Raw genomic sequence first — 25821 nt, forward strand, 5'->3', positions numbered from 1 at the left:
CCAAACTATAAAATAATCTCCTTCGATGTACTCAGAGCATGCAGAAGATATTACAGGGTCATTATTTAAACTTGTTCAACTCTGAACTGAAGAAACTGGTGTGTTGTCAGATGACTTGTAAATGTAAACCTCTGCAGGAATACGATATGAAAAGCATCACTTTTCTAGGATTGAAGTTGGCAAGTTTGATTTGCTTAATTTTTTTAATTAATTTACTCGTTTTTCAGGTCGAAAACAGGTCACTCCCGCCTCTCCTCCTGAATCCCCTCGAGGCCCCGGGGTAAGACACCTTATTAGTCATTACAGTCTAGATGTTACTTGCTATGGAGTCACATGATATACAGAATCTATCTGAAATGCCAACTTCTTGCACATTTTTAAAAATAGAAATGCAGTACCTTAAAAGAGTATTCCAACTCATTAAGTTAAAACAACAAATCTTTCTATATTTCAGTGGAATTTTATTTGGTAGACATACACAAAGTAGTGTATAATTGTGAAGTGGAAGGAAAATTACTTGCGGTTTTCTTTTTCACAAATAAAAATATGCATGTTGTGCAACAAACAAAAAAACAAACTCCGGTTAGTTATATACTTTACACTTTTTTTCAGTTTAGAACATAGTAAGTTTTTAAAGCGATAATGTCTTCCTTTATGGTGTACTATACATACATTTACATTTAAATATCTGGACGCAAAAGTTTCTGAGACAGCAAAATGTCCGGCCTTGTCTTCTTGAAATAACCACAGATTTACTGGGAAAAGAGTTACCAGATGAATCTATAATCATATGCCACACTTATAATGATATGTGTATGATTTATATGATCTTAGTTGCAGTAGCACCTTGAAACAAATGCCTGTTTTCCACAAACTAAAATGTCAAGTCGTTTAACCACATGTCTATTGTTTCAGTGTTCAACTGATGTGACTTGGTGTAATAGAGCTGGAGCTTCTCTAAGTTGATATATTGGTTCTTTGTAATACACATTCAGGGTAGAGCTTTGGAGGCAGCAACAAACTTGGCTGACCTTACGTCATGTGAGCTCAAGGTACTCCAGAGCCTATGTGACTGTATTGATCACAGCAGCATCACAGTTTCTCATGAAGATGCACCTGAAGGCTTGAAGGTCACCCACAATATACAGAGGCTGTTGCATTGGCCGTTTATTACCCAGTATTTCCCCAGACTTCCTGCAGTCCTTTTCTAATATTACTTGTCACACCTGGAGGTGAACATGGTATTTAAGGTCTGGTTGAATCACACAACTCACTTTTATGTTGGGAATTATTGTATTTCTAAGAGAAAGTATTTTATTTAACATATACATATGATACCTGCTGAGCTTGTCGTACGAACTACATCTCAGTCTAATGCTCCTAAGAATGGTTTAGAAAGAGTAGGAGATGTTAAATTGCAAAGTAAAATTTCTATCAAGTTATGTTTGATATATATAGCACTTTTATAACAACTGAAGGTAAGTTATTTGACCGTCGTTGTAACTGTGCTTATAATCTAAACCTAAGCAAGGGCCTTTTCTTGCTAACCGTAACTATGTAGTTGTAGTTTTTACCTGAAATAATGCAGGAACTGATCAAATATCTTAGGAAAGCATTGAAGATATTTTTCATTAGTTGGAATATCTCTGTTTTCAGCTCAAAAAGAATATATGACAGAGTTTTAAAAAAAAAAAACCCGACCCCTAGGTCTCCTTGTTCAACAATGTACTTTATCCAAGACTTATAAAATGATTCCTGCTTGGAGCCAGAAGCTCATTGCGCAGCCTTTATGCAAGACTACAATTTTTTTATTTTTTTCCCATGCCGTGTAGACAAGGATCATAAATCTCAGCTAACACACACTTACACTGTCTTGTTTGTCCTCAAATATAGCAGGTCTAACCTATAAATTTTGTTAAATGTCAGGATAAATGACTTATCTGCCCCGGGTTTCCCAACATTGTAAGCAGGAGGTACAATTGAGAACAGGCTTGTTTACAAACATTTCTGTCTTTTTTCCTCACCTGTATGAGCACCCAGGAACATTGCAGATGTCAAAATATTCAGCAGAGTTTTTCTGAAAAACTCAGCAGCCACATAGCAGAGGGGGAAATAACAGAAGTGTGTGGGTGCATATCTGTTGGAGATGTTATTCCTGATGAACAACAACAAAAGGTCTGTTTGTGTCAGTCACAGAACACTTGAATCACCTCGGAAACCTTGCAAGGAGGGGGGAATTACTGATGATGATAATCACGCCTAGTTGCATCCAATCAGATTAAATGTCACATTAGCATCTGTGTATGTCAGAGGCTTCCCACAGGCAGCTAATATATACTGATCAATCCCTCTCTAACTTTGTAATATATTTAATTGTTCTGTGATTATCCTTCCACGACATCGAGTGCGAGTTCAAACGTCTTCTACTATAAAGTTCCAGAGCAGGAACTTTACACTAACCGTATGTGCCGAACATATGTGTTGCTGATTTGTGTATATTGTGTGTCCTGGCTGAGCTCAGCTGAGCTGCGGGGCGTAACCACCATCCTTCAGCCAGAGTGGAAGTGCCAATGGGGACTGGGAGTTGTGATAAATGGTGCTCTCTCTATGAGGATGAGGCTGAGGACACAGGCGTGCTCACAGTAACACAGTTGAGTCCAAGCGAAGAAGGGACGATATCAGCTCTGTTTCAATGCCGGCTCCCTGGGCAAGAAGTGGGTCAGTTTGTCGACTCATTTTAAATTGAACCGGCGGGGGATGCGAGCCACAGCAGCGCTGCACCCCTGAACTCTACAAATCGACCTTATTTTGATTAAGCTGCCAGGGCGGTGGGATTCCACAAGTGAGCAGCTCCCAGTAGCCAAGAACAGACGTCTGTGGTCACACTGGGCAGCTCGTAGGGGACAACATTAAGAAAAGGTGCTTAACTGAATATACTCTTCACTCTCAAGAGGATCCAACATTTTAAGCTTAATTCCCAAATGATTTATTCGAATGTACTGACTCAAATTATATTGGACAAAAAAAAGATTATTTTTACTATTTTTCTTTTTATGTCTTTCATCTCATTCCTGAACGTTCCCTTTGCAGCTAACAAGATCCTTTTCAGTACATCACATTTTCAGGGGTTAGGGTTAGAGTTCAGCTGTTATTTCCCAAAAGAAGCAATTAAGCATGCCTCAATAAAGAAATATAACATCATAAAAGAGAAAAAGTCAATTTAATACTTGTTTAATGTTTGTTAATACAAATTGCTGGAGGGGGTAAAGAAACAAAAGAAGGAAAATTAGGGACCACTTCTGACAATTTCAGGATAATCGCACGCTGAATTCAAAAACACCATCATTAGTCGCCAGTCTTACACAGAGTTAGCAAACCTTCAGTTTTAATCTGTTAAAAGTATGTTGGTGAAAAAATTGGCCTTGAGTGTTATTTAAAATGCTGCTCTCACCACTTTTAAGACAGTGCTGTTTTTCAGTTGCATTGCATTGTATTTTTAGCATAACCCTTTAATCCTTCAAACAAATTTTGTTTTTGTCTTTTTATGGGAATAAAAAAAGTAGAAAAAAAAATCTGTTAACAAAACTGCAATCTCTCAGGTAAAGATGATATTGTTGCCAAAGTAGCATATTTTTCTCAGGATAAACTGAAAGAAAAGTGAAGGCTGTTTCAGAATCATCTCTCCATACTAACAATGCCAAACAATGGCAATTGTTTTACAACACCATAAACATATATTTGAGACATTAAGCGTTTCAGCATTCAGCCTGTTTTAAATGTCAGAATGCTTTCGACATACGGTGCATTCAATTAAAGCCAACTTTAATTGAACTCTAGTTTGTTTGTCTAGAAGGTTTGGTTTGTATTGGGAGGTGTGAATGTGTAATCAAGCTTTGATGCAGACCAAAAAAGCAAACTCTGGTCCGTCTAAAAACCTAAGTCTCTGTTCGGTTGAAGTGAACTCTGGTGAGGTGTGAATGCAAGCGGACAGGAGACCGCTCCAAAAGCAGGAAGCGGGATACAGCTCAGGGCATTCTGGGTAAATACAACCAAAACAAACATTAAAGTCTAGCGCTAGGGGAGAAATAGCTCATAGTCTTTTACCAAAGAGAAAAGAGAAGTCCTATAACCTCTAAAATCTGTGGCTACTCTATTTTTTGTTTATATTTTATGAAGAAGGAAGTTGTGCTCATGTCTTCTTCTTCTTTTTGTGTCATTTCCTTAAGTCATTCTTGGTGCAGCACCACCACAGTTCAGGAGGTGAACAGATTTTTAATTGGTTTGGTTCATGTGACACAGTGCAGTGTGAAAGCAAACTGCGGCAGCTGAAAATACAACAAATGTTGCAATTTCCTTGCCCAATCAAACGTAGTCCACACCTATATATTTCTGGGTAAATCAAAATGTGACACAGCAATTATTAATTCTATCATTTCTTGGTATCCAGAGCATGGACAGTTATCTGATGGTCATCCAGGTCCTCCCAGAAATAAATGAAACAAAAAAACACTGTGTGAAGCTGAGCTGTTGATCAATGAAGTCGCACTTCTGTCTAATTCAACATGAATTGGCCGCATTTTTTTCCACTTTTTCAAAAACCCTGACGTGGGAAGAGCAGCACAAACATTTTTCCTTTTGTAACATTGCCCCCATTCTTTTCAACAGAGATCCAAAACGTTGATTAATCTGCACCATCCTCTGTTGATATGCCTCTTTAAACAAGCTGCATGCACATTGTCTTGTTTGCTGGCATTGTAGAACCTGATGACTTTCTTCTTGCTTGCATAAATTATTGATCCTTGACACTCTCCATTTGCCACGGTGCTAAAGATTTTGTGTTATTTATAGGCAGCATTTGGACCGGCAGCGGCGTTTGTTTGCCTCTGTTGATGATTATTTCTCTCATGAGTTCTCACATTGGGCAGCGGTCAGGCTTCAGGGTCGCGTTCGTGTTCTGCCGACCCAGGTGGTCTTGTAGTTGGTGGGCTGAAGGTGAAGCTGTGTTCTACTTTGTTACTTGGCATGGGCTTGTTTGGCAACTGGCACCGACTCTGTGCAGCCTAATTTGAGCTCCTTTCCTTCACAGAGACTAGTTGTGCTGCTTCATCCTTTTTTGTAAACTAAAGATGAATAGCAGGTTGTTTTTCTACGTTCAAAATAAAAATCTTTTTGCTTTCCAGCCTTTATTGTTCCATGTAAAGGAGTTAGAATCTCACAGTTTCTGATCTATTATAAATACATTTGTTCCAATCTTTTGAGTTATGTTTTTACCAGATTAGCATATGTAGACTAACAGTTTGCCCATTTATTGTAAAAGAGCTCAAAGTCTATCCATTAGGTGGAAAACATCTGCTAATATAATTTGTCTAGTTTTACCAGAGATTCTTGATCAGACCTAAATCTGGAAGAACTTTAACACTTTTGCTTCCACTAATGTCTATTCTTCCAGGTTTACTTTCTGTTTAGCCCTGTTTACTTTCCAATCAACTCTGACCAGCTTTCCTGGCCCTCCTGAAGAAAATCATCACCACAACATGATGCTGCCACCACATTGTGTTCAGTGTAATACACTGATTTTCATTAGAAAAGCAAAATAAGATCATGTATCATATTTTTTACAACTCACAATTATGCAATATTTTGTGTTAGTCCAAAATATTCTCTATTATACATATTTTCATAACATTAAAAAACATAATTTATTTTGACAACTTCACTTATAAACCATTTAAATCATTTCAAGCAAGAGGAGAATGAACTAAAATAAGCACTTGAAACACTTAAAATTTGTTGTTTAATATTATGCATTAAACAACAACAAAAAGGTTTCAAGGCATATGAATACATTTGCAAGATGCTGTATATTTCAGGACAATGTAGAACTTTTTTTAACTGTAGAGTACACTTGACGATTTGCCATTAAAATAAAATAAAAAACAACAGAAAATATAGTTGTGAGACAACACAGTTCATTTGTAGTTAAAAACTGCACATTTAGATTTTCATTTAAATATGCTTAATGTGAAACTAGTGAACTAACGAGTACACATAAATTTAAATTAAAGTTGATTCTATTTTTTCATTTTGTTTAACTCATAACGATGGGTTTTAGTAAAGAATAGCTGGCAAGAATAAACAGCGTTTTTGACTTTCATGAACTTCACCATACTCCCCATGCTGTGGATGCATACACTGTGGGTGATAGTGTAGGAAACTTCCTTTTTTACAGGAGAAGGTCTGAAGGAAAACCAGACTCGGGATGGTCGGCCATCTGCCTAGATCGGGGGGGGGGGGCTGAGAAAACAGGACGAGAACACAAACAAGAAAACAATTTGACGCCAAGAATTTCATGAAGTAGGAAAACATGTTGCTCAGTGATTAAGATGGTGTCATCTTGGTTACTGTGGTTATTTATTAAAACCTAAATTTTTTTTATAGTTTTGTCATCTTCGTTTACCCATTCTTACAAACAGCAACCCCTATGGTTCATACTCTGACTAGTCTCCATCTTACTATAACTTTTTTTTTTGTGTGTGTGCGTTTTTGTTGTTTTGTTTTGGACTCCCTCTTTGGATTGGCTTAAACCCTACTTGTTATTTGCATGTCAATCTCGAGATCTCCCGTAGAAACCTTGATTTCATGCTACAGCCTCTTTCTCTTCCTCCCATGCAGATGTTCAGGAAAGAGGCAAATGAACACTGATGTGGCTCATTAAAACACCTGACCCAGAGGAAGTCATGGTGCTAGAGCCAGAACATTTGAGGACTCAGAACAAATTGTGAAAGCGTCTCAGTTTAGGGGTTAACATTCTCTCCAAATACTGCCTCTGTGACATTCTTTCTACTTTTCCCAGAGTGAAACTCTTTCTCCAATATGTTCTGCAAGGATACCTGACAGTGGTTTGAACTTCTTATGCTTTTCAACCCGTTCTTGTTGCTCTTCCTCCGTTACGGTGTGTTGTACCTGCATTCCTCTCAAATTATTCATCATCAATAACCCAAATCCTCCTGCCTGCCAGGTCTCCCCTTGGGTCCTCTGTTCTGTCCTGTGCCAATGCTGACCAAGTAACAACTTCCCCATGTGAAAAATGAAGCCAATATGGAAATACCAAAAACTGCAGTTTATTAAATAGACACTGGAGAAGGCCTAAGAGCTCCCGTTGGTCCCCCAGCTTGAAAAATGACCAGCATTAGTGCAAAAATAAACATGTTTCTGCCCTTGTCAAATTAATCACTGTTAAGGGTTGCACCACACTGAGTGACAGGTGAGTTACCCAGTGGACGCAGCTGAGTTTTGTTTTCTCTCAACTCCAGCTGCAAAACACAAACTGGTGTAGCCTAATTCTTGTATAAATAGTTTTTAAACAGAATCTTATCAGAAGGCACTGTATTTTTATGTTCAGGTGTAAAATTAACCTTTGAAAAATCAATCTTTTACGATTCCTACATATTTCTGTAGTTGAAATTTCATTGTATTTCATAGTTCTAGTTTTCCCAGTCTATTTAAGCTAAGTATTAGTGTGCAAATACAAAACTGTATTGACACACAGATGGCTAGATAGATGGTTTTCCAGTACTTACCTTATTTAGATTGATTACTGTGTGTACACGACAAATCTAAGTGCTTTAAGCCTCAAGTACAAACAAATGTGGAGCATCCAAGCTGACAGATAGCAACACCATGACCATAATAATGACTTGTAATATAAGCTTCATTTCTATGCAGTTGCATGAATAATTTTGACATTTAAATGATCTGATGCTACTCATGTAATTTTGTGAAAGCAGTTTTGTAATGTTGTAGTTGGTTTAAAAAAGAAAAAAATTCTTTTGCCCTAAAATTTGGTTATGTTTTTTTTTAAATTTAAATGTTTTATTTTTTTTATCGACCAGTAGTGTTTCTTGTGAAAAGTATTATCACATTGTTAAAGTTCACTTCCTCTTGCTGGTTGTTCTGGTGGTTGAACACACATTTTAAAATTATTTTTTAATCTCCAAAGTATTATCAGTCAGATTAATTTCTGTAATTTGTCAAATAACTTGCTTAAGACTTGACACTTGCTTTGACTTTGGAGTTGAGTGGAAAGACTTGAGACTTACTTGTGATATGCAAAACAATGACTTGGTCTCAGCTCAAATGAAATCCTTTATCATATAGTATTTCCCTCCATTAGATTATTTTTCATATATACCTACAATAAAGAGAAATTTTACCAAGGCTTTGTGGCTCATTCTATGTCACTTTTTGGCAATCGTTTTTAACTATCAGCATTTATTTTCCTAGCACAGCATTAAATTAGCGCCTGAGAGTTGTGAATGCTGGCATATTTACACCCAACTGTGTTACGGGGCTTTCAGTTTGAGAGCTTAAAATTTGAGTAGCAATGTGTTTAACTTATTAATATTTAACAAGCTTTACATTATGACGGCTTCTGCCAGTCGTGCCATAAGTTAGCACAGTAAAAATGCCTATCTTCTCTTTTTTGGCATGACACAAATGTTATTCTCTATGAAATTGGGAGCATCAGTGCTATCTGAGAATTAGGGGGTTGTACAATTAAGCTCAAACTTATTTCTGCTCCTTATTAATTTAATTATAGAGTCAGTACAATTTTTATTCTCAGTCAGACTCAAGTCAGTATTTTGGCTGGGCCAATCTAAAATGTCAATATTTTGGTGAAATGTTAAAGGCTACTTTAAACCTAAATCTGCCAGGGGTATGAATATGTTTGGAGTTAGCTTTGTGTTTTTTGAGCGGTGCAATTTTAGAAGCTCACCCAGAGAACTGGACACTTCCGCTGGCGCCATTTAGAATTTGTTAGTAACACAAATTGGCTCAGCTTGGTAGCACTGCCTCTAAGAGAATGGGTTGAGTGGGGCATTTAGTTGTGGCATAGGTTTGACTGCCAAAGTTGTGAGCTCAGCCTTTGTGCCCTGACAGCCAAGCAGATCATCTGCTCATATTTTTGGCCTCATAGGATCTTCATGTCGCTGTGTGTGTGTGTGTGAGATCTTTTCATCCTTGGTCTGTCTTTCACACCCTCGATGTGCAGAGTGCGGTGAGTCACTTGCATGTGTGTGTAAAATGGGTTTCGGCTCAGCGGTACTTGCAGGGCCTGACTTGTGACATTCTCCTGGCCTTCACACTTTTGGCATTTTGAAATGTGTGGATGTTTTGACCATCATCTCGGTGACCAAAACAGCCCATTTTAGTCCTGTACATCTTATGCCTAAAATGATTGATTCTCCAAATAAGAAGATAATATAAACAGATCTTTATATATATATTTGTTCATTTATGAGATAAAATACAAAATGGTAAAATATAAAAACATAACTTTACATTTATGTCTTTTTTTTTCATTGTTGATTTCAAATATTTCTTAATTTCCTCAGTTTTCCCAGACGTGATTAGTCTCTTTCCCTTTTGCTTGGACTTTTCTCTACCACTTTTTCTTCAACACTTTTATAAATTCATCCTCATCTGAATTGCATATCAAATTCAAAAGAGAATTCATCATAGCCTCACACAGTAAATCCCTCTGCTGTGTAGTTACACAAGAAAACATGCTTACATCAGATCTACACACACTCACAAAGTGTGACACTTTGGACACATTTCATAAAGTTTGCTTTGCATAAAGTCTCTAACAAATTCAACTGCTGACATTCTTTCTATAAAATACGTTGTTTTGGTTCTTCCTCTAGTACCTGCATCATACTTATTTTCTGTTGTTCATTCCTTTAAATTCATATCAAGGATGGGAAGCCTCCATCTGCACAGTCATGTATCAAATTGTGGGCTGAGATTTAACAACTACCGTACTTACACATCTTCAAAACTACGAATAGTAAAAAATTGCTAAGTTAACTTGGAGGTGGAAAAATCAAGAAAGGTTGAAAATAATAAAAGCAAAAGTTATTGAGTAATAATGTTGGCAAACAATTGTGGCACAGGTTACTGTGGCTCTCCTATAATTCATTCAATGAAATGAACAGCAGTGTCCAAAAAAGAGTCACCCTGTCTCAAACTACTTTGTTTTAAAATCTCTGTATTGTTTTTCATTAAAGGGACATTTGAATATAAAAGTACTGCTTTTTAGGACCAAATTCAAATGCTCTTCTTTTTTAATTGGTTACTCATTCAATATGGTAAAATCTAAATGTCCCAAATTAAAATCCAGTGCAACCAACTGCATTAATAGTCACCTAATCAGAAAATAAAGTCCAGCTGTGAATTATTCAATTTCTACATAAACACAGCAGTTCAGAATGTTCATACTTTAGAAAGGCACAAAAAGCCCAGTAACATATCATTTGTTGTGATCTATTCTTTCCACTCAGTCTGTATCGATGCCTGTTGTGCCAGTTCTATGGCTATTTATAGCCTATGTAGTATAATCTATAGAAGGCTGTATTGTTAAACATATTTATGGGTTGGATTCCATTAATAGCGCTAACTCTACAGTCTAACTTATCCAGCTTAACAGCTGTAGTGGACACTGATGATAAATCTATGCTTCTTGTTTGGGCACATCCATGGCTCATAAAGCTTGATGGGGTCACCCATCGATACATCGATGAGTTCACCATAATTTTTCCAAATGAGCACGTCCTATTATGCTTCTAAATGTAGCCCTTCTAGTTCATGGGCCCAAGTAAAAATATTATCCCTCAAATTATAAAATGTTAAAAAGTTCAGAACTTTTTTCCTAAGCTTTAAACTGCATTTAGTTACATCCAAAGTTTCTACATCGTTTAACTTAACAATCGTAGCAATAATCTGAACAATGTGTAAAACACATTATAGTGCAAAAGCAATAGAACTAGGTCAAGCGTCTGCAACCTTCAGCTCAGGAGCCGCAAGTGGCTCTTTGGACCTTTTATTTTTATTTGTTTTTCAGCTTGTCCCTGCAATAATTGCATTTCCACAAATTCCACTAAAAATACCAGTAGTGTTTACTTCCATCTATCTATTGTTATTAGGCTGGAAAATATATGTAAATATAAACATCCCATATAAAAAAATGTAGCACACAGGAAGCATTTAAATTGATTACACTGAGAAGTTGAAAATATACAGACAATAAAGCAGCTCTGAAAGTCACACGCCGCTGTGGTTTTTCATTCTTTTCTATTTACAGCATACCTGTTCTCAGCTTCCACTATCAGCAGCTCAGGTTCTGTGCTTCCTTCAAATGTGCTGTCAGAACATTTGTCTTGTTTTGCAGACAACATATGTCTAAGTGTGGTTGCAGGTTGCAGTGATGATTTCAGTAAAAAGGTGTTGAAGTTCTTGATGTTTTATTTGCAGCAGTATTGATTATGGGTGTTAGGCAAGTGAGCTAAATGTCTGTTTAAACCTAGAGCAGTCTCCATGTGAAATGGAGAGGATGTGTGAACTCCTGTCAAACCTCATGTGGCCCATAAGAACATTCTCTGTGTTGTCAGCGATGGCCGTATTGCTAAGCAACAAGTTATAAAAATAAGTGTTCCCTTTAACTAGGCCGCTAGGGGAAGCTGTAAATGTTCTTACTGTGATGCAGCATCTTGTGTCAGCTCTGAAAGCTCTTCTTGTTAAATGGTAAATTCAGCCTTTGAAACAGTGGATTCCTTTGATACAAAAGTTATGGGTTCTGTTGTCTCCTTAACCTATTTTCTCTGTAGATAGCATATCAGTTTAGCAAAGCTTTTCAGACAGACTGATCAGTGCAATAATTCATCTTAGGAAAACATAAAAAAGTGACCTGTAAACTTGCTAAGAAGCAAATTTTAATGGAAAATCAGAGTCACAGTTTTTTTTCAGTACATATTTAAAATATACCTGTAAATGAATGCAGTGCTGCTATGGTTTAAGAGTTTTAAATGTAGAACTCATAATTTGCCTCCTATTAGCTAAGAAACATTACAGGTATACAGTGTTATTTGAAACTTAATTCAGCAAAATGTTTGTTCATTAACTTTATCTTTAACTTTTTTTTCCTTAGTCATTTTTGATTTAGTAAGAGTTACCTTATCCAAAGCTTAAGTAGTATTTTTTTCTTGCCCACTGATTAAGCATATACTGTCAAATCCATAAATATTAGGCCAGAGACAACTTTTAAATTTTGTTTTCAATCAACATTATAATGAATGTAAAATAATCAAACTAAGATGCAGTTGAAGAGCAGAGTTTATGCTTTCATTCTGTGGGTTAAACCAAAAAAATGCCTAAAAAATATGAGGTAATGAAGCATGTGTTTATTTGCAATATATATATATATATATATATAGTACAGACCAAACGTTGGGACACACCTTTCTAATTCAATGGGTTTTCTTTATTTTCATGACTATTTATAAGGCAAGAAATCCCACTTATTAACCTGACAGGGCACCTATGAAGTGAAAACCATTTCAGGTGACTACCTCTTGAAGCTCATGAAGAAAATGCAGAGTGTGTGCAAAGCAGTAATCACAGCAAAATGTTGCTACTTTGAAGAAACTAGAATATAAGGGGTATTTTCAGTTGTTTTACACTTTTTTTGTTTAGTGCATATTTCCACATGTGTTATTCATAGTTTTGATGCCTTCAGTGTGAATCTACAATGTCAATAGTCATGAAAATAAAGGAAACTCATTGAATTAAAAGGTGTGTTTTGTGTCCAAAAAGGTGTGTATTGAGTACAGACCAAAAGTTTGGACACACAGTTGTGTCCAAACTTTTGGTCTGTACTGTATATATATTTTTGTTTTCGTTTGATTTAAATCAAATAATTAAACGTAAAATGATCATTTCTAGTACTTGGTTGAAAATCCTTTGCTGGAAATGAAAGCCTTGGTCTTGGTCTTATGGAGGTCACTAGACGTCAAATTTCCTTCTGCTTAATGCCCTTGTAGGCTTTTACTGCGGTGGCTTTTAGTTGTTTGGACTAAGATCAATTCTTAAGGCTAAAGATTTGCTTGCATGTCTGTATTTACTTTCACTCAGTCTTCCCTTTTTTTGTAGATTTATGTATTGATACGTCTACCTTTTGGTTGATGACTTTGTTGACTGTGGTGAGGGGATCTTCTTTCTAGAATTATATTTCATATTAAATACTGTTTTTTCAATCAGTAGATCAAAAGGTCAACCTTTAAATACAGTCAGTAAGTTGGAAAAAAATGCATTGCAAAATAAAGTTTGGAGTGTCTTGTTTAGAAGTTTAGAAGGACTTCTCCTGCTCTTTATACATGAAGAGAGCATCTAAATAAGAAACTTAATGTAATTTGCATTTGCAGCACCATTGACCACTTTGAAGCAGAGGAGAGGAAATATGCTAATATGATATGCAAGGACAATTAAAAAGCATCTACTTAAGCAATCAATTAAGATTCATTAGTAGCAAATATGAATCATGTAGACTACAAGTGGAGAGGCAATGGTGCTCTTTCGCTTTGTATCAAGCTTGAAGTATCCCCCATTAGTAGTAATTGCTGTGTTCCCGATGCTATTTTTACATAATCTTTAAGTTGTGACTGAGAAAAAAAAGAAAAAACTGCTCTCTTTTTCACATGTCTTCAGTATCAGAAGGGAGACAAAAAACAGTTTTAACCTGGGCGTGCTGGGAAAGACAAGCTTGTGGATGTGGAGACAGGGGGGGGTCTGAGGGGATTCTAAGTGTTAAAGAGTAATGGGCTGTTGTTGTGATCTGAGGCAGCACGTGTCTCTCTGGCACAAAGTATATTTCTTACCACTGTTGTTGGTAATCATAATAACAGCAAGTCGTTTGCATTGTTTCTCTGCAGCTCTCTCTGTCTCAGCTGGCAGCTACTTCACGCTACCCGACCATCAGCCACTCCAGCTCGTCGTTACCGTGGCAACAGTCATTTCCTTCTCTGCTCCATCCTTCCCCATTGGCATCAGCCCACCAGCTGTCACATGTCGTAAGATTTCCACCCCCGTTCCCTTACACACACACACACACGCAGTCGTGGTCTCGCACTGAAGCTTCACATATATGCCAAAGGAAACGCACAAGCATTTAACAAAGACAAGCATTTACAGGTTTGACATTTCTGAACAAAACACGCTAAACGGTTTGAATATCCTCAAGACAATGGAGGGAGTGATTGAGTTCAAGCATACCGAGCCTTGCTGAAGTGTTCACACGCCTTCACATTTTTCATATTTTGTCACGTTACAACCGGAAACTCAATGTATTTTATAGGACGCTATGTGACAGACCACTATTACAGCTGCAAGTTTTTAGAGTACGTCTCTTGTGTCTTTCTGTATTGAGAGACTGAAAGTTTTGTCCATTATTCTTTGTAAAATAGCTCAAGATTAGTCAGACTGTATGAAGAGCATTTGTCATTTCACAGATTTTGACAGAGTTTTGCCACAAATCTCGTGATCTCAAGATTTACTCTCTTTTCCTGTTTTCAGCATTCGAGATAAATATTATTAATGTAATCTTTTTTTTTATCTTTATGTAAATACCTTACTATTTTGTTAGCACAGGGTCTTAAAAATCTACATGTTGTCTTGTATCTAGTCCAACTTTAATCTATAAATTCAAGCCAGTTTTGTGACATCGATAGATTTATTTCTCAATGATCTTGGACAACTTAATGATGTGCATTTAAAATGATGTTACAAACTACAAGTCCTAACAAGCTCAATGAAACGAAGGGCATCCTGTTAATGCACTCAGCTCATATACTGTTGCAAAGCTGAGGAAGTCAGCTGCACTGTGCGGATTTTAATACCTCTGGTGAATAATTTACTGGAATGATGCAGGAGTAACCTGCTCCCTGCTGTTGTGGGTGTTTGCTGCTGAGAATTGGCTAGGACTCATTTTGCCTTTGAAAACTGCCTTGTCTCTGCTAAATTAGACCATGTTCTCCCACAATGATGCACATATTTGGGAAGTGATGCAGAGCACGATGAAAACAGTGGTGCAATCTCACAAAGTGAGGATAGATGAAGTAACCACACCCCGACACACACACACACACACACACATTCTAACCTGATTAATAGAGAAAGATGTACAGCTCTTTAACTTTCCACATTTTTGTACATATACACAAAATCCACCACTGTTTTTAATGTATTCATCATTTCCCAACAGTATGCATTTTGGAATGAAACATGTTCTAATTTACAAATGTATGTAAATGTAAAATGCTCTCTCACCTACATATATAGAGACAGAGAGATTTCATCTCAGGCTTGGGTCCTTATTTTACCTGGTCCTAGGCTTGTGCTCTTCTGGATTGCGATGACGGATGTTTCTCCAGGTATTTGTTGGAGCTCCGATGACCACGGCCACTACTGTTGCCTCCACCTGCCAGGCTCTTTCTAGCTCTTCCCTGAGCCTTTGCTGTTTCTCCAGTTTCTCCTTTTTTCTGATGTTTCCATCACTTGAATGACCACATCAATCACAACGACTGTCCGCTGCTGCTTATCAGTGATCACATGGTTGGCCCATTGCCATTTTGTCCGTTTGTATCTGAAAGCCCCCAAGGATCTTAGCTCGGTCATTCTCCACCACCTTGAGAGGTGATTCCCACTTTGACCTAGGGATCTCCAGTTCATATTCCACACAGATGTTTCTGTACCTGGCACCAGCCACTTGGTTATGGTGTTTCATATTTTCCTTTTCTGCTAGTATCTTACAGCCTTCAACCTACAGCATTCTGTGAGATGTTTAAATTTTTCTGGGGCTTCTTTGCACAGCCTGCATTTGATATCTTTGCTGGTGTGGTAGATCTGTGTTGTCTTTCAGTCTCTACTCATTGGTAGAATTTGGTCATATCAGTCACTTCAGCTATCCGTCGGTGGTACATCCTAATCAGCTGTTCTTCTTCCCATGATGGTTCTTTCAGCTTCTTCTCTTCCAGTTTTTATTGTCTGACACATTCACTAAGCTCTACATCACTTGGGATCTTCCTCATGTATTCTTGGAACTTGGATATTTCATCTTGGATGATGGCTCTGACAATCACTAGACCTCTATATAAAGGGGAACATTAGTGGACTCATTGTAAACTAGGAAGGTAAGCATCTTGAGCTGTGAATGTTCAATCTATTATTCTAATATGTAGCCCAACTGCAAACCTACAAAAACATGGCTTGGCAAGTAGAGTATTAATTATAGAAGCAGAATTAAGCAGAAAAAGGCAGCTCTGGATCTTTTCACAGATCCTCTATTCACTTTGAATAAGTGGAAAACATGGTTTCGGCATAATTATTAACAGCATCTTTCACAATACTACCCTTTATGGAAGAGTAGCGAGAAGAAAACCGCTTTTCGAAGAAAGCCAGCATCATTGGATTGAAAATGTAGAAAATCTTTCAGATTTATTCCCTGATTTGACATATTTTGAGAGTCATTTCTGAGGTTTCAGAAACACTAACATGCCTCATATTAAGGCTGCAAAGCTGCATGGAGCTGAAGGCATTAAGTGTTGACATGAGTGAAGCAAATAGATGTTGATCCTTATATCCAACTGGATCAGCTGTTTGTCTTGTAAAGGAGGACAAATGTGTGCATAGATAAAGGGCTAAAACAGACAGTTTGGGACTAAACAAAGGCAAGGGAATGAACCTGCTGGTAAAAAATGTCTAACTCAACATTTTTATAAAACTTATTCTGCTATCTATCCAGCTGCAGTGTCTTAACTAATGTTAAAAAAATACTATCTTTAACAAAAAAAAACTGATATAATGCAAAATACTCTCACTTTTATCTTGGCAGATAAAAGTTGGACTAGAAATTTAAGCTAGATAAGGTATTCTGGCAGTCCTCCTCACAGCACGACTTGGTCTTTGTGAGCCAAATTCAATTGTAATTTTTTTTTTTGCAATATTGTGTTCCTGATTATTCTTTTATCTTCAGCAAGACTCATTCGCAGTTCCTGGATTATTCAGGTAATATGATTCATAGCCTAAGCTGTATGGATTTCAAGCATAATAGATGGGAGAAACATAATAAAAGAGCTGCTGTCTAGTTAGGAAACCCATTTCAAGTTGTACTGCAACACAACACCATCTTTACAGTCTAAAGTGAATAGAAAGGGGGGAAAAAACAACATTTCTCATTGCAAGAAATGTTTCGTACCTATTAGATGAATTGCTAAGATAATATTTTGCTTTTCTGTAAATTTCCTTAGACTGCTACAGTTTTACCCCACTCATACTACTACAAAATGCTAATTAAAAGAAATGGATGAATAAATGGAAGTCAACACACCCAATGCCTTTTTTCTCTGAGGCACCATACTTGCCCAAAAAAACATATTTTGTTTAATTTTACTTGTTCATTTCAAGCTGATTTTGTGTTTCCCGTGAGAATTTTGGTTTCTACATTAGAGGCAACTCAAAAGCTAGCAGTTAATAAAGTTAAGGAACGTTTGACCCTTACGTCACTGCCTGGAAATAGTTCTCATTTATAATTCCCTAGGTGGTTTCTTTTAGTAAATTACAGTTCAGAATTTACTGTTTAAACCTCCATTTGTCCTTGTAACCATAAAACCTGAGCACACCTGCCCATGAAAATCACTCATCTATGGGTTATCACATTGCAACAGCTTAATGTCAGCAAGTTCAAAGGCACCAATTCTTTGGACAATTTAACATTTTTAAAGCTACTATCTCATACCATGCTAACCTCAGAGTTTATTAAGACGCTGGCTGTTCAATCACATGTTGTACACTCGTGTACTTTATGTATATACAACAACATGGTATTGGCCAATGTTATTACTGACATGTCTGATGGAAAGTCAAATAATATTCAACTCTATGTCTTCTGATAGGCAAGCTAAAATGTGTGTGAGGAGCCAGAAAGGAAACATGTCTTCATTAGCTCTCTATAGATAATTGTTGGTTTGGTCCAACTTCCAGCTGTGTATCTGTGACAGTGAAGGAGGGATTAATGTTTGCACTATAAACCACAACATTATTTCTTGCCTGTGAGCTCCCCTCTCACGTTGAGCTAAAAATCTATACAGGCTATACATCTGCATACATAATTAATGATTTATTATTTCTTAATTTGCTACACAAACACACACATATAAGATGTATTTTGGATAGTAATCCATAAATGTTCAATACTATTAAGTCATATTAAGAACTGAAGCTGTTGTTTTCCTGTACCAACACAATAGCAACAATGCAAGAACTTCTTTCCAAATCATTAAGTGTCTTTAATATCTTATCAGCTGCTATGAATTGTATATAAAGTCAATTCAAAACCAAAGTGAACCCACAATTCTGACATCTTTATACAAAAACATTGCTTGTATAAATTACATTTAATAATATTTACTTAATTATAAAATAGTGTTCAGAAGGGAAAATACTCCCAGTAATAAGAGCTACTTATGTCTGAAAAGCTTTTTGTGACTTCTTAAGTGGAGCACACAATATACTGCCACTTATTATGTGCAAAATTATTAAAAAAAACATAAACCTTGATCATTTTAAGTCAGTCCTACATGTTACCTCAGAAGCTGTTGTGTAGACTCCCATTAAATTCATATAGTTTCAGTGTTTCTATTGTCTCCAGAAACAAGTAGGTTCGAGGTCAAAGGCTTGGAGAAATGGACATAATATAGAATAGGCTGTTTACAGCATTTGTAATCATGAATATAAAGAAAAAAATGTTCTGCTACACTACTTTGCTACAGTACTTTGGAAAAGCCTCAGTGTATTTTAGGTAAATGTTTTTGTTATAGATCAGTACAAATTCTGTATAGTGATAAAGTGAAAGGAAAATAATTCAAGTTTTTTTTTTTTTTGCAAACAAAAGTGTGGCATGTATTTGTATTCATCTGCATTAAATCTATACTGGAGTGTTTGACTATTCTTTTTTGGAGTTCACTCTAATTGGATGGTGACTGTAATGATCAATTGCCAAATCTTGCCACAGACACTCAGTTGAATCCACATATGAACTTTAACTGGGCCATTCTAAGATGGATGTCCTTTGATCTAAACTCTTCCATTGTAGCTGTGGTTGTGTGTTTAGGCTTGTTGTTTCTTGGAGACCGGTAGAGGTCTTTTCCACCTCTACTGGTGTTTTGTTTCCAGTGTATTGATCTTCACCCACCTTCACAGTAAGGATAACCAGTTTCACTGTTCCTGTTGAAGGAAAAGATGCACAAGCCATGAGGCTACCTATACTTAGTTGTTTTACATGTAGATGAAAAGCAAACCTTTAGTCTCATTGGACCATATCACTTTTTTATGTTATTTTTTTTTAGCAAACTACAATCAGGAATTATTGCGGTTTTCTTTCAATATAGTCTTCTACTGTATATCGTATTGCAAAAATGTGAAAACAAAGTATTAGTTTATTTCCACTCAACAATTCAACCCTTTGCTTATACTGTCACATACAATTTTTTAAAATATATACTAGCTTGATTTGTTAATTTGAAGAAATGTGAGAATGTTCTAAGGCTATGAATACTTCTCCACCTTGGTTTATGATATTTTAATGAGACGTCTTTGAGTTTCTGAAAAATATTTGACACAAATCCATAATCACTAAACTGGAATTTTGGCAATGTAGAAGAAACATGCAAACATTCATCTGAAGGCACACAGATCTCAGCTGTTGTAGTTCAAAGTGATGTGCTGCAAGTGAAATTGGAATCTAACCAATAACTTGTAGGTCGCAGTGAGTATGATGAAACTGCTTCCTTCACTTCTGACATCCTGTGGTTTCCTCTAAGCTTCTTTTTTAATAGAGATAAAATGTCAGACCACATTTTTTTATTGTTGCATTTTATGTGTTTCTTTCCAATGACAAAAAAAAAAAATGTATACAATTAGAGAGGCACCAAGAAATCAGCCTAACATTGAAATCAAACAATTATGCTTGATCGACTGAATTTTATGTTTTCCCTTTCATTAAATGCATAAAAACAGTCAATTAACAGATAAACTAATAGAATGTAAAATAATGTTTTTTTTATTTTTAAAATCAGATTTTGATTCATAAATAGGGATAAACTTTTAATTTATTCATGTTCTAACCTGTTGGATTTAAAATTACTACATCAAAGTAAGTGGTAGTACATCATGTGTCCTTAAGATAAGAACATCAGAGTCAGTTAAAATCAAACTTTATAGAAAACTAGGAAAACCTTATTGCTGCATCTTCATTTGTTTATTCTAGATGAGTAATTAGAATCAGAGCAAACATTGACAAGGACCAAGTAAACCCAGACCAGGGTAAGCTCCTTACCTCCTCCTGTGACAAGTGGCTGCTGTGTGTAAAAGATATATATTTCCACTGTAAGCTCAGGGAGTCAGAGCATTAGGCAATTTCTAGAATCAGTTTTGACAAATCCACTGCAAGCTTTTTACTTATTGCCTCATTCTTTTAATCCAAGCCTTCATAACCCAATTTTACTTTCCATGGATCCAGTTGTCAGCTGTGTTTAGCAAAGTCGGTCCTTGTCCTGGTTTTTATTTCTCTTTGCTTGTGATTGTACTGTACTGAGTCATTTCTTTATGATTCATGTGTCTCTGCCTACACTTTTGTGTGATTGGCTTATAATTAGATAGTAGAATTTGCTTTATGCCATTCTGAGTGATGAGTGTGAAAGTGAACTTAATTAATGGGGAATAGTCTGACTTATCAGTGTGGATAAACAGAGCTGGTTCCTGATTTTCTGCCATGCTGCTGCAGTTCTGCTGCATTAATCCTATTTATTGCATTATGTATAGATCAGTCCTTGTGTCTTTTTGTAGGCCTGCTCGGCTGTCAGCAGCATCACCCACCTGGAGATGGACCTTCAGCGGGAAGGCGGCAAAATGACCTCCAAGGACGAAGAAGGGGATCATCTTCAAGAGCTGCCCTTCACCCCCATCCATGCTCCTGTCATTACTCTGGGAGTGAATGTGCCGAGGTGAGGTGTTCACGTTGTGTATCCCTGATTGTAGCGGGATTTAATGTTACTTAAATCCTCCAGGACAGTTTGGCTGATGGTGTCATCAGCTGCTTAAAATTCATTAAGAAATAGTTAAATATTCCAAATTAGCATCATGGAATCACACTAAAATCTATGCATGATCAATACCAAATGACCAAGGACAAAAGCAATGTTCTGTCATCTTCACATATCCTGGATTTTCTGTTACTTGGTTCTTGTTTTTGTTTTGAGAGTTTTCCGTTTTTAAAGGACACATCTATTTCTTCCCAGTCGTCCATGTTTGTTTACGCTGAGCTCATGTTTGGACTCAAGAGATTTTGTGAGTTTTCCCATCTGACATCTGACTATTGGTGAGGCAAATCAGTTCGTGTGTGGTGTGTTGCTCCTGCCGTGTGGCTTGACACCACACATTGTACAACCAAACCTGTTGTAGCCAAGACTTTTTATCGCCATGTGTGGCGTCGCTAAGGTCTTGAAGGTTTGCCAACAATTTTAAAATTCTGCAGTTTGAACCAGGCATAAGGCTAAATAAGCATTTGGCCCTCAAATTCTCCAAGCTGGTCCGATGTGTAATAAAGGATTAATGTGGGAAGATTCACCTCATGCCCACTGATAGGTGACAGCAGGATCATCAATATCGGTGTGTGAACTGTGAATTTGTTGATAAACAAATTCTTAAAATTGGATATTCCCCCCCACTGGATCATTTTTATTTCAACTGAAACTTTCAGTCAACTTTTCAGTTATCTATCAATTAACTTTCAGTTGATTGATAGATAAACAAATAAATAGGATTGATTTGACATCAACTTATTAAAAATCTATTTTAATAAGTTGATGTCAAATCAATGCTACTGCAATAACAGATTATTGAATAACTCCCACATCTTTATCACAGACGCCAATAAATGTGGTCAGTGCTGTAAAATAATGTGGAGAGCCTCCACCTGTCAGGCCATAGAAAATCTAAATCTTGAATAACTTTTTTAGCGGGTACTCAAATGTAGAGCGTCACGTTCATTGTCATCTCCCAAACTCGGTGGAAATGAAACATTGTCCTCTACAATCCAAGGCCAACTGCTGGTCCAAAACTAAAAAAAAGTAGTCTCTTGATATTGTTCACCTAATTATAGCTAATGCCTTTTTTGCCTCCTAATAAATATTTGTTATGCTTGGGTTATAATACATCTTTTTTTCCTCCTGGTTTTAATGTTTGCTACAGTTTCTGGAGTTCATCCATGTGAATCTTGTAGTTTCAGCTTCATATAGAAACATGTTAGTTTTTAAAAAATATATTTCTAAATTTACCCCCCTACTTTATGTACTTTTCTCCCACCACATATACATCCGTGAATACTTACAACAATAATTTTTCTATGCTTGTTGAGTTAGTTTCCTGAAAGAGAAAGTACACTTTGCAAATAATGAGCATAGACACAGAGAAACAAAGCCTTGCATTGGTGAGCAGCATCTGTAAATAAGCAGCTGGCACTGAAACAATTTCCCAATCCCGGCATTTTGGATCCAGACACCATGTTGTTCAGTTCAGCGAGCTGAAACATCGTTGCCTCTTCACTCAGAGCCAGAACATCTTTTTGACTGTTTTCAGTCTGAAATGACCCACTTTTTGGAGAGGAACAATAAAGTCAAAAGAAGTTTAATCCAAGTTGCTCCGCATATCAGATGGAGCCCCTTTTTGAAATAAAGATGACGGCCTGAATATTAATCCAGAGTGACTAAATTAAGAGAGAAGTTTTAAGAAATGGGAAAGTGACATAATGCATGAAATTGATGCAGCTGTGGAGAAAAAAACAATTGATTCCCCTTGTCACTGCTGTCATTCTGATTAGTTTGATCAAGGCTTCTTTCTTTTGACATTTTTAATTACTGTCTCAACTATTTACCAAATGGACTCCGTCCGTGTTAGTGCTATGACATTATTGCTCATTTCTTATGCCTGCACTTTAGCCAGCCACCTGTGTGCTGCATTTATCACAGCCATGGCATTCCTAGTCAGTGTTAAAAGTATAAGTTATGAATGTTACCAGAGTTCTGCTGAAACAGGTGGCCACTATGATTAGAGATAACTGGCAATTATGCTTGAAAATCCTGAGGGAGCGCTTTGGCACCCACCCGGTCCCTCTCTACTTCCCTCCCCTATAACTATTATCCTGGAGCTGCTGTTTGATGGATATTGCTGACATCCGTATGCTGTCTAATCATCGTTTCATCACATTTATGTTTAGTGCAGACGGATATTGCAACTCAAGTTTGGTTAAACGGGATGAAGTGACAAAGCTGACGTTATCGCTCAAACGATAAACATCTTGTATTAGAAAGGGTGCGGGATAAAATGGTGAAAGGTCTGAATTGATAAACAGGTGTTGTATTTTACCCAGCTCTCGTCATTTTCCTGTCTCATTTGAAGTAAATCACCTTAATGAGGCCTGTGCAGCAGGGAATCAACACATTACCGCCTGTTGTTTGTCAAGCGTCAAGAACACATTTGAAGACGTCTGTGTGCCGTGCTCCAACAGATCTGACATTTTGCTTTGATGATTTTTCTCCAGCTCCTGCTCAGTCAGCTCCAGGAGCTCTCTGGCACACCTTTTCTCTGCCGGCTTTCCTGAAATCCTTGACTGCAGCAGGCAGGTGGCAGAAGTCCTGGACCCAACTGAACCTATGCCCTTCGATCCTCAGCGGGAGGACGCTGACCTTTTACAGGGAAACCTGCTGGTGTTTGAGTTTCTGGCATTTACCAGGTGAGGTCTGCAGTGCTGTGACACATACAGCAGCACTGATGATGCTGACTCTTAGCAGCATCCTGTGTCCTCCTGAACAGTACAATACACACACCGTATTCTCTCCATATTCAGCATACGGATCGAGATAGGTAAAAAAAACCTTCCATTTTGTCACATTAGAAAAGCAACAAACTTGCCTGTAATTTAGGATTTGTTGTAATTGACCAATACACACACACAAATAAAATATTAAGTGAAACAAAAAACGACAGATGAAATTCACTTTTAAAGTCGGGGCATAAAAGATTATCAAAGATATGCTTTTTACATATTTGTTAAAATTATTATGTCGTGACAGTAGAAGATGAGACAGATGAAAAGATTGACCTCCTCCACCTCTGCCCAGTGTTACTATTGACATCTGAAGAAATGCACCACTCCTGGTCAACCAATCAGAACCCAGAGGAGCATCTTGGTTTGATTCATGGAGATGCTAAATATGGATGGCAGACTTCATTGTTGTCAGCATATTAACAACTTAATCCTTATTATTATCTGCCGCGGTTGTTGTTTATCTTCCTGCTTCTGCATGTCAGGATGCAGAATAGTGACCTTTGTTGAGTATCGATGACTTACAGGTCGGGTGAATGCGACCTGGCCATATAGAAGCAGGTCATATTTAGAAAAATCTGATATTTACACCGTGTTCCAAATTATTATGCAAGTGATATTTTCTCAGATTTTCTTAAATGGTCAATTCAAATGATGGTCAGTATAATTTTCAAGTCCTGAATTACAGTATAAATCAAATTTTACTGAACAAAGCTCCCCATGAGAACAGTATTTTTTTCAAAAATAAAAAACTCAAAATGCACTGTTCCAAATTATTATGCACAGCAGATTTTCTAAACATTTTATGGATTATAAAGAACTGCAAACAGTCATTCTTTGAATGTGCAGCATTAAATGGTCACATGTGCTAAAATCAAAAGCTATTTCAATCAAAAACATCTTAACAGACAGAGTTACATGTTAACATGTTACCCCTTCTTTGATATCACCTGCACAATTCTTGCATCCATTGAACTTGTGAGTTTGTGGAAAGTTTCTGCTTGAATTTCTTAGCAGGTTGTCAGAAAACCTTCCTAGAGCTGCTGGTTTGATATGAACTGCATTCCACCCTCAGACCTTCTGCTTGAGGAAACTCCAAAGGTTCTCAATAGGGTTGAGGTCAGAGGTCAGAGGAGGATGGTGACCACACCATGAGTTTCTCCCCTTTTATGCCCATAGCAGCCAATGACACAGTGGTATTCCTTGCAGCATGAGATGGTGCATTGTCATGCATGACGATGATTTTGCTACTGAAGGTACGGCTCTTCTTTGTGAAGAAAGAAAGTGATCAGTCAGAAAGTCCATATACTTTGCTGAGATCATTTTCACACCTTCAGGGACTCTGAAGGGGCCGACCAATGATTCTCTCCCCATGATTTCAGCCCAAAAAATGACTCCACCACCTCCTTGCTGACATCACAGCCGTGTTGGGAAGTGGTGGCCATCCACCACCAATCCACTACTGCGTCCATCTGGACCAGTTGCACAGCAGTCATCAGTGAACAAGTCTGTTTGAAAATTAATCTTCATGTACGGCTGGGCCCACTGGACCGTTTCTGCTTGTGAGCTCTGGTTAGGGGCCCAATAGCAGGTTCATGCACCACAAGCCTCTGGAGGATCCAGAGGCACCAGTAGCTTCAACTAACTGTTTGCTGCTTTATAAGGGCATTTTAACAGCTGCTCTCTTAATTTGATGAATTTGTCTAACAGAAACCTTCCTCATTTTGCCTTTATCTGTACAAACCCATCTTTGTTCTGAATCAGCCACAAATCTCTTCACAGTATGATGATAACGCTTCAGTTTTCATTAAATATATAATTTTTCATACCTTGTCATACGGCACTACACTATCTGATGATTTTCGTCAGCAGAGATCCTTTCTCTTTCCCATATTGCTTGAAACCTGTGGCCTGCTTAATAATGTGGAACATCCTTCTTAAGTAGATTTCCTTTCATTGAGCTCACCAGACAAACTAATCAACCAGCTCTCTGAAATTAATTATAGTGATTCAAAGGGCCCTGACACACAATACCATCTATAAATTTTATA

At 37.2% G+C, this 25821-nt stretch overlaps 1 protein-coding gene across 1 annotated transcript in view; it reads left to right on the plus strand.

Annotated features, from left to right (window-relative positions):
* nphp4 (nephronophthisis 4) overlaps positions 1 to 25821 on the plus strand; it is a 171423-nt gene that overhangs the window by 82840 nt on the left and 62762 nt on the right. The window contains exons 11-14 of the mRNA XM_032576022.1: positions 228 to 280; positions 13767 to 13904; positions 20734 to 20891; positions 23486 to 23677. Coding sequence (XP_032431913.1) covers positions 228 to 280; positions 13767 to 13904; positions 20734 to 20891; positions 23486 to 23677 — 541 coding nt within the window. The remainder of the gene's footprint in view (positions 1 to 227; positions 281 to 13766; positions 13905 to 20733; positions 20892 to 23485; positions 23678 to 25821) is intronic.

The sequence above is a fragment of the Xiphophorus hellerii genome, chromosome 1 (assembly GCF_003331165.1).
Source record: "Xiphophorus hellerii strain 12219 chromosome 1, Xiphophorus_hellerii-4.1, whole genome shotgun sequence".
NCBI lineage: Eukaryota > Metazoa > Chordata > Actinopteri > Cyprinodontiformes > Poeciliidae > Xiphophorus > Xiphophorus hellerii.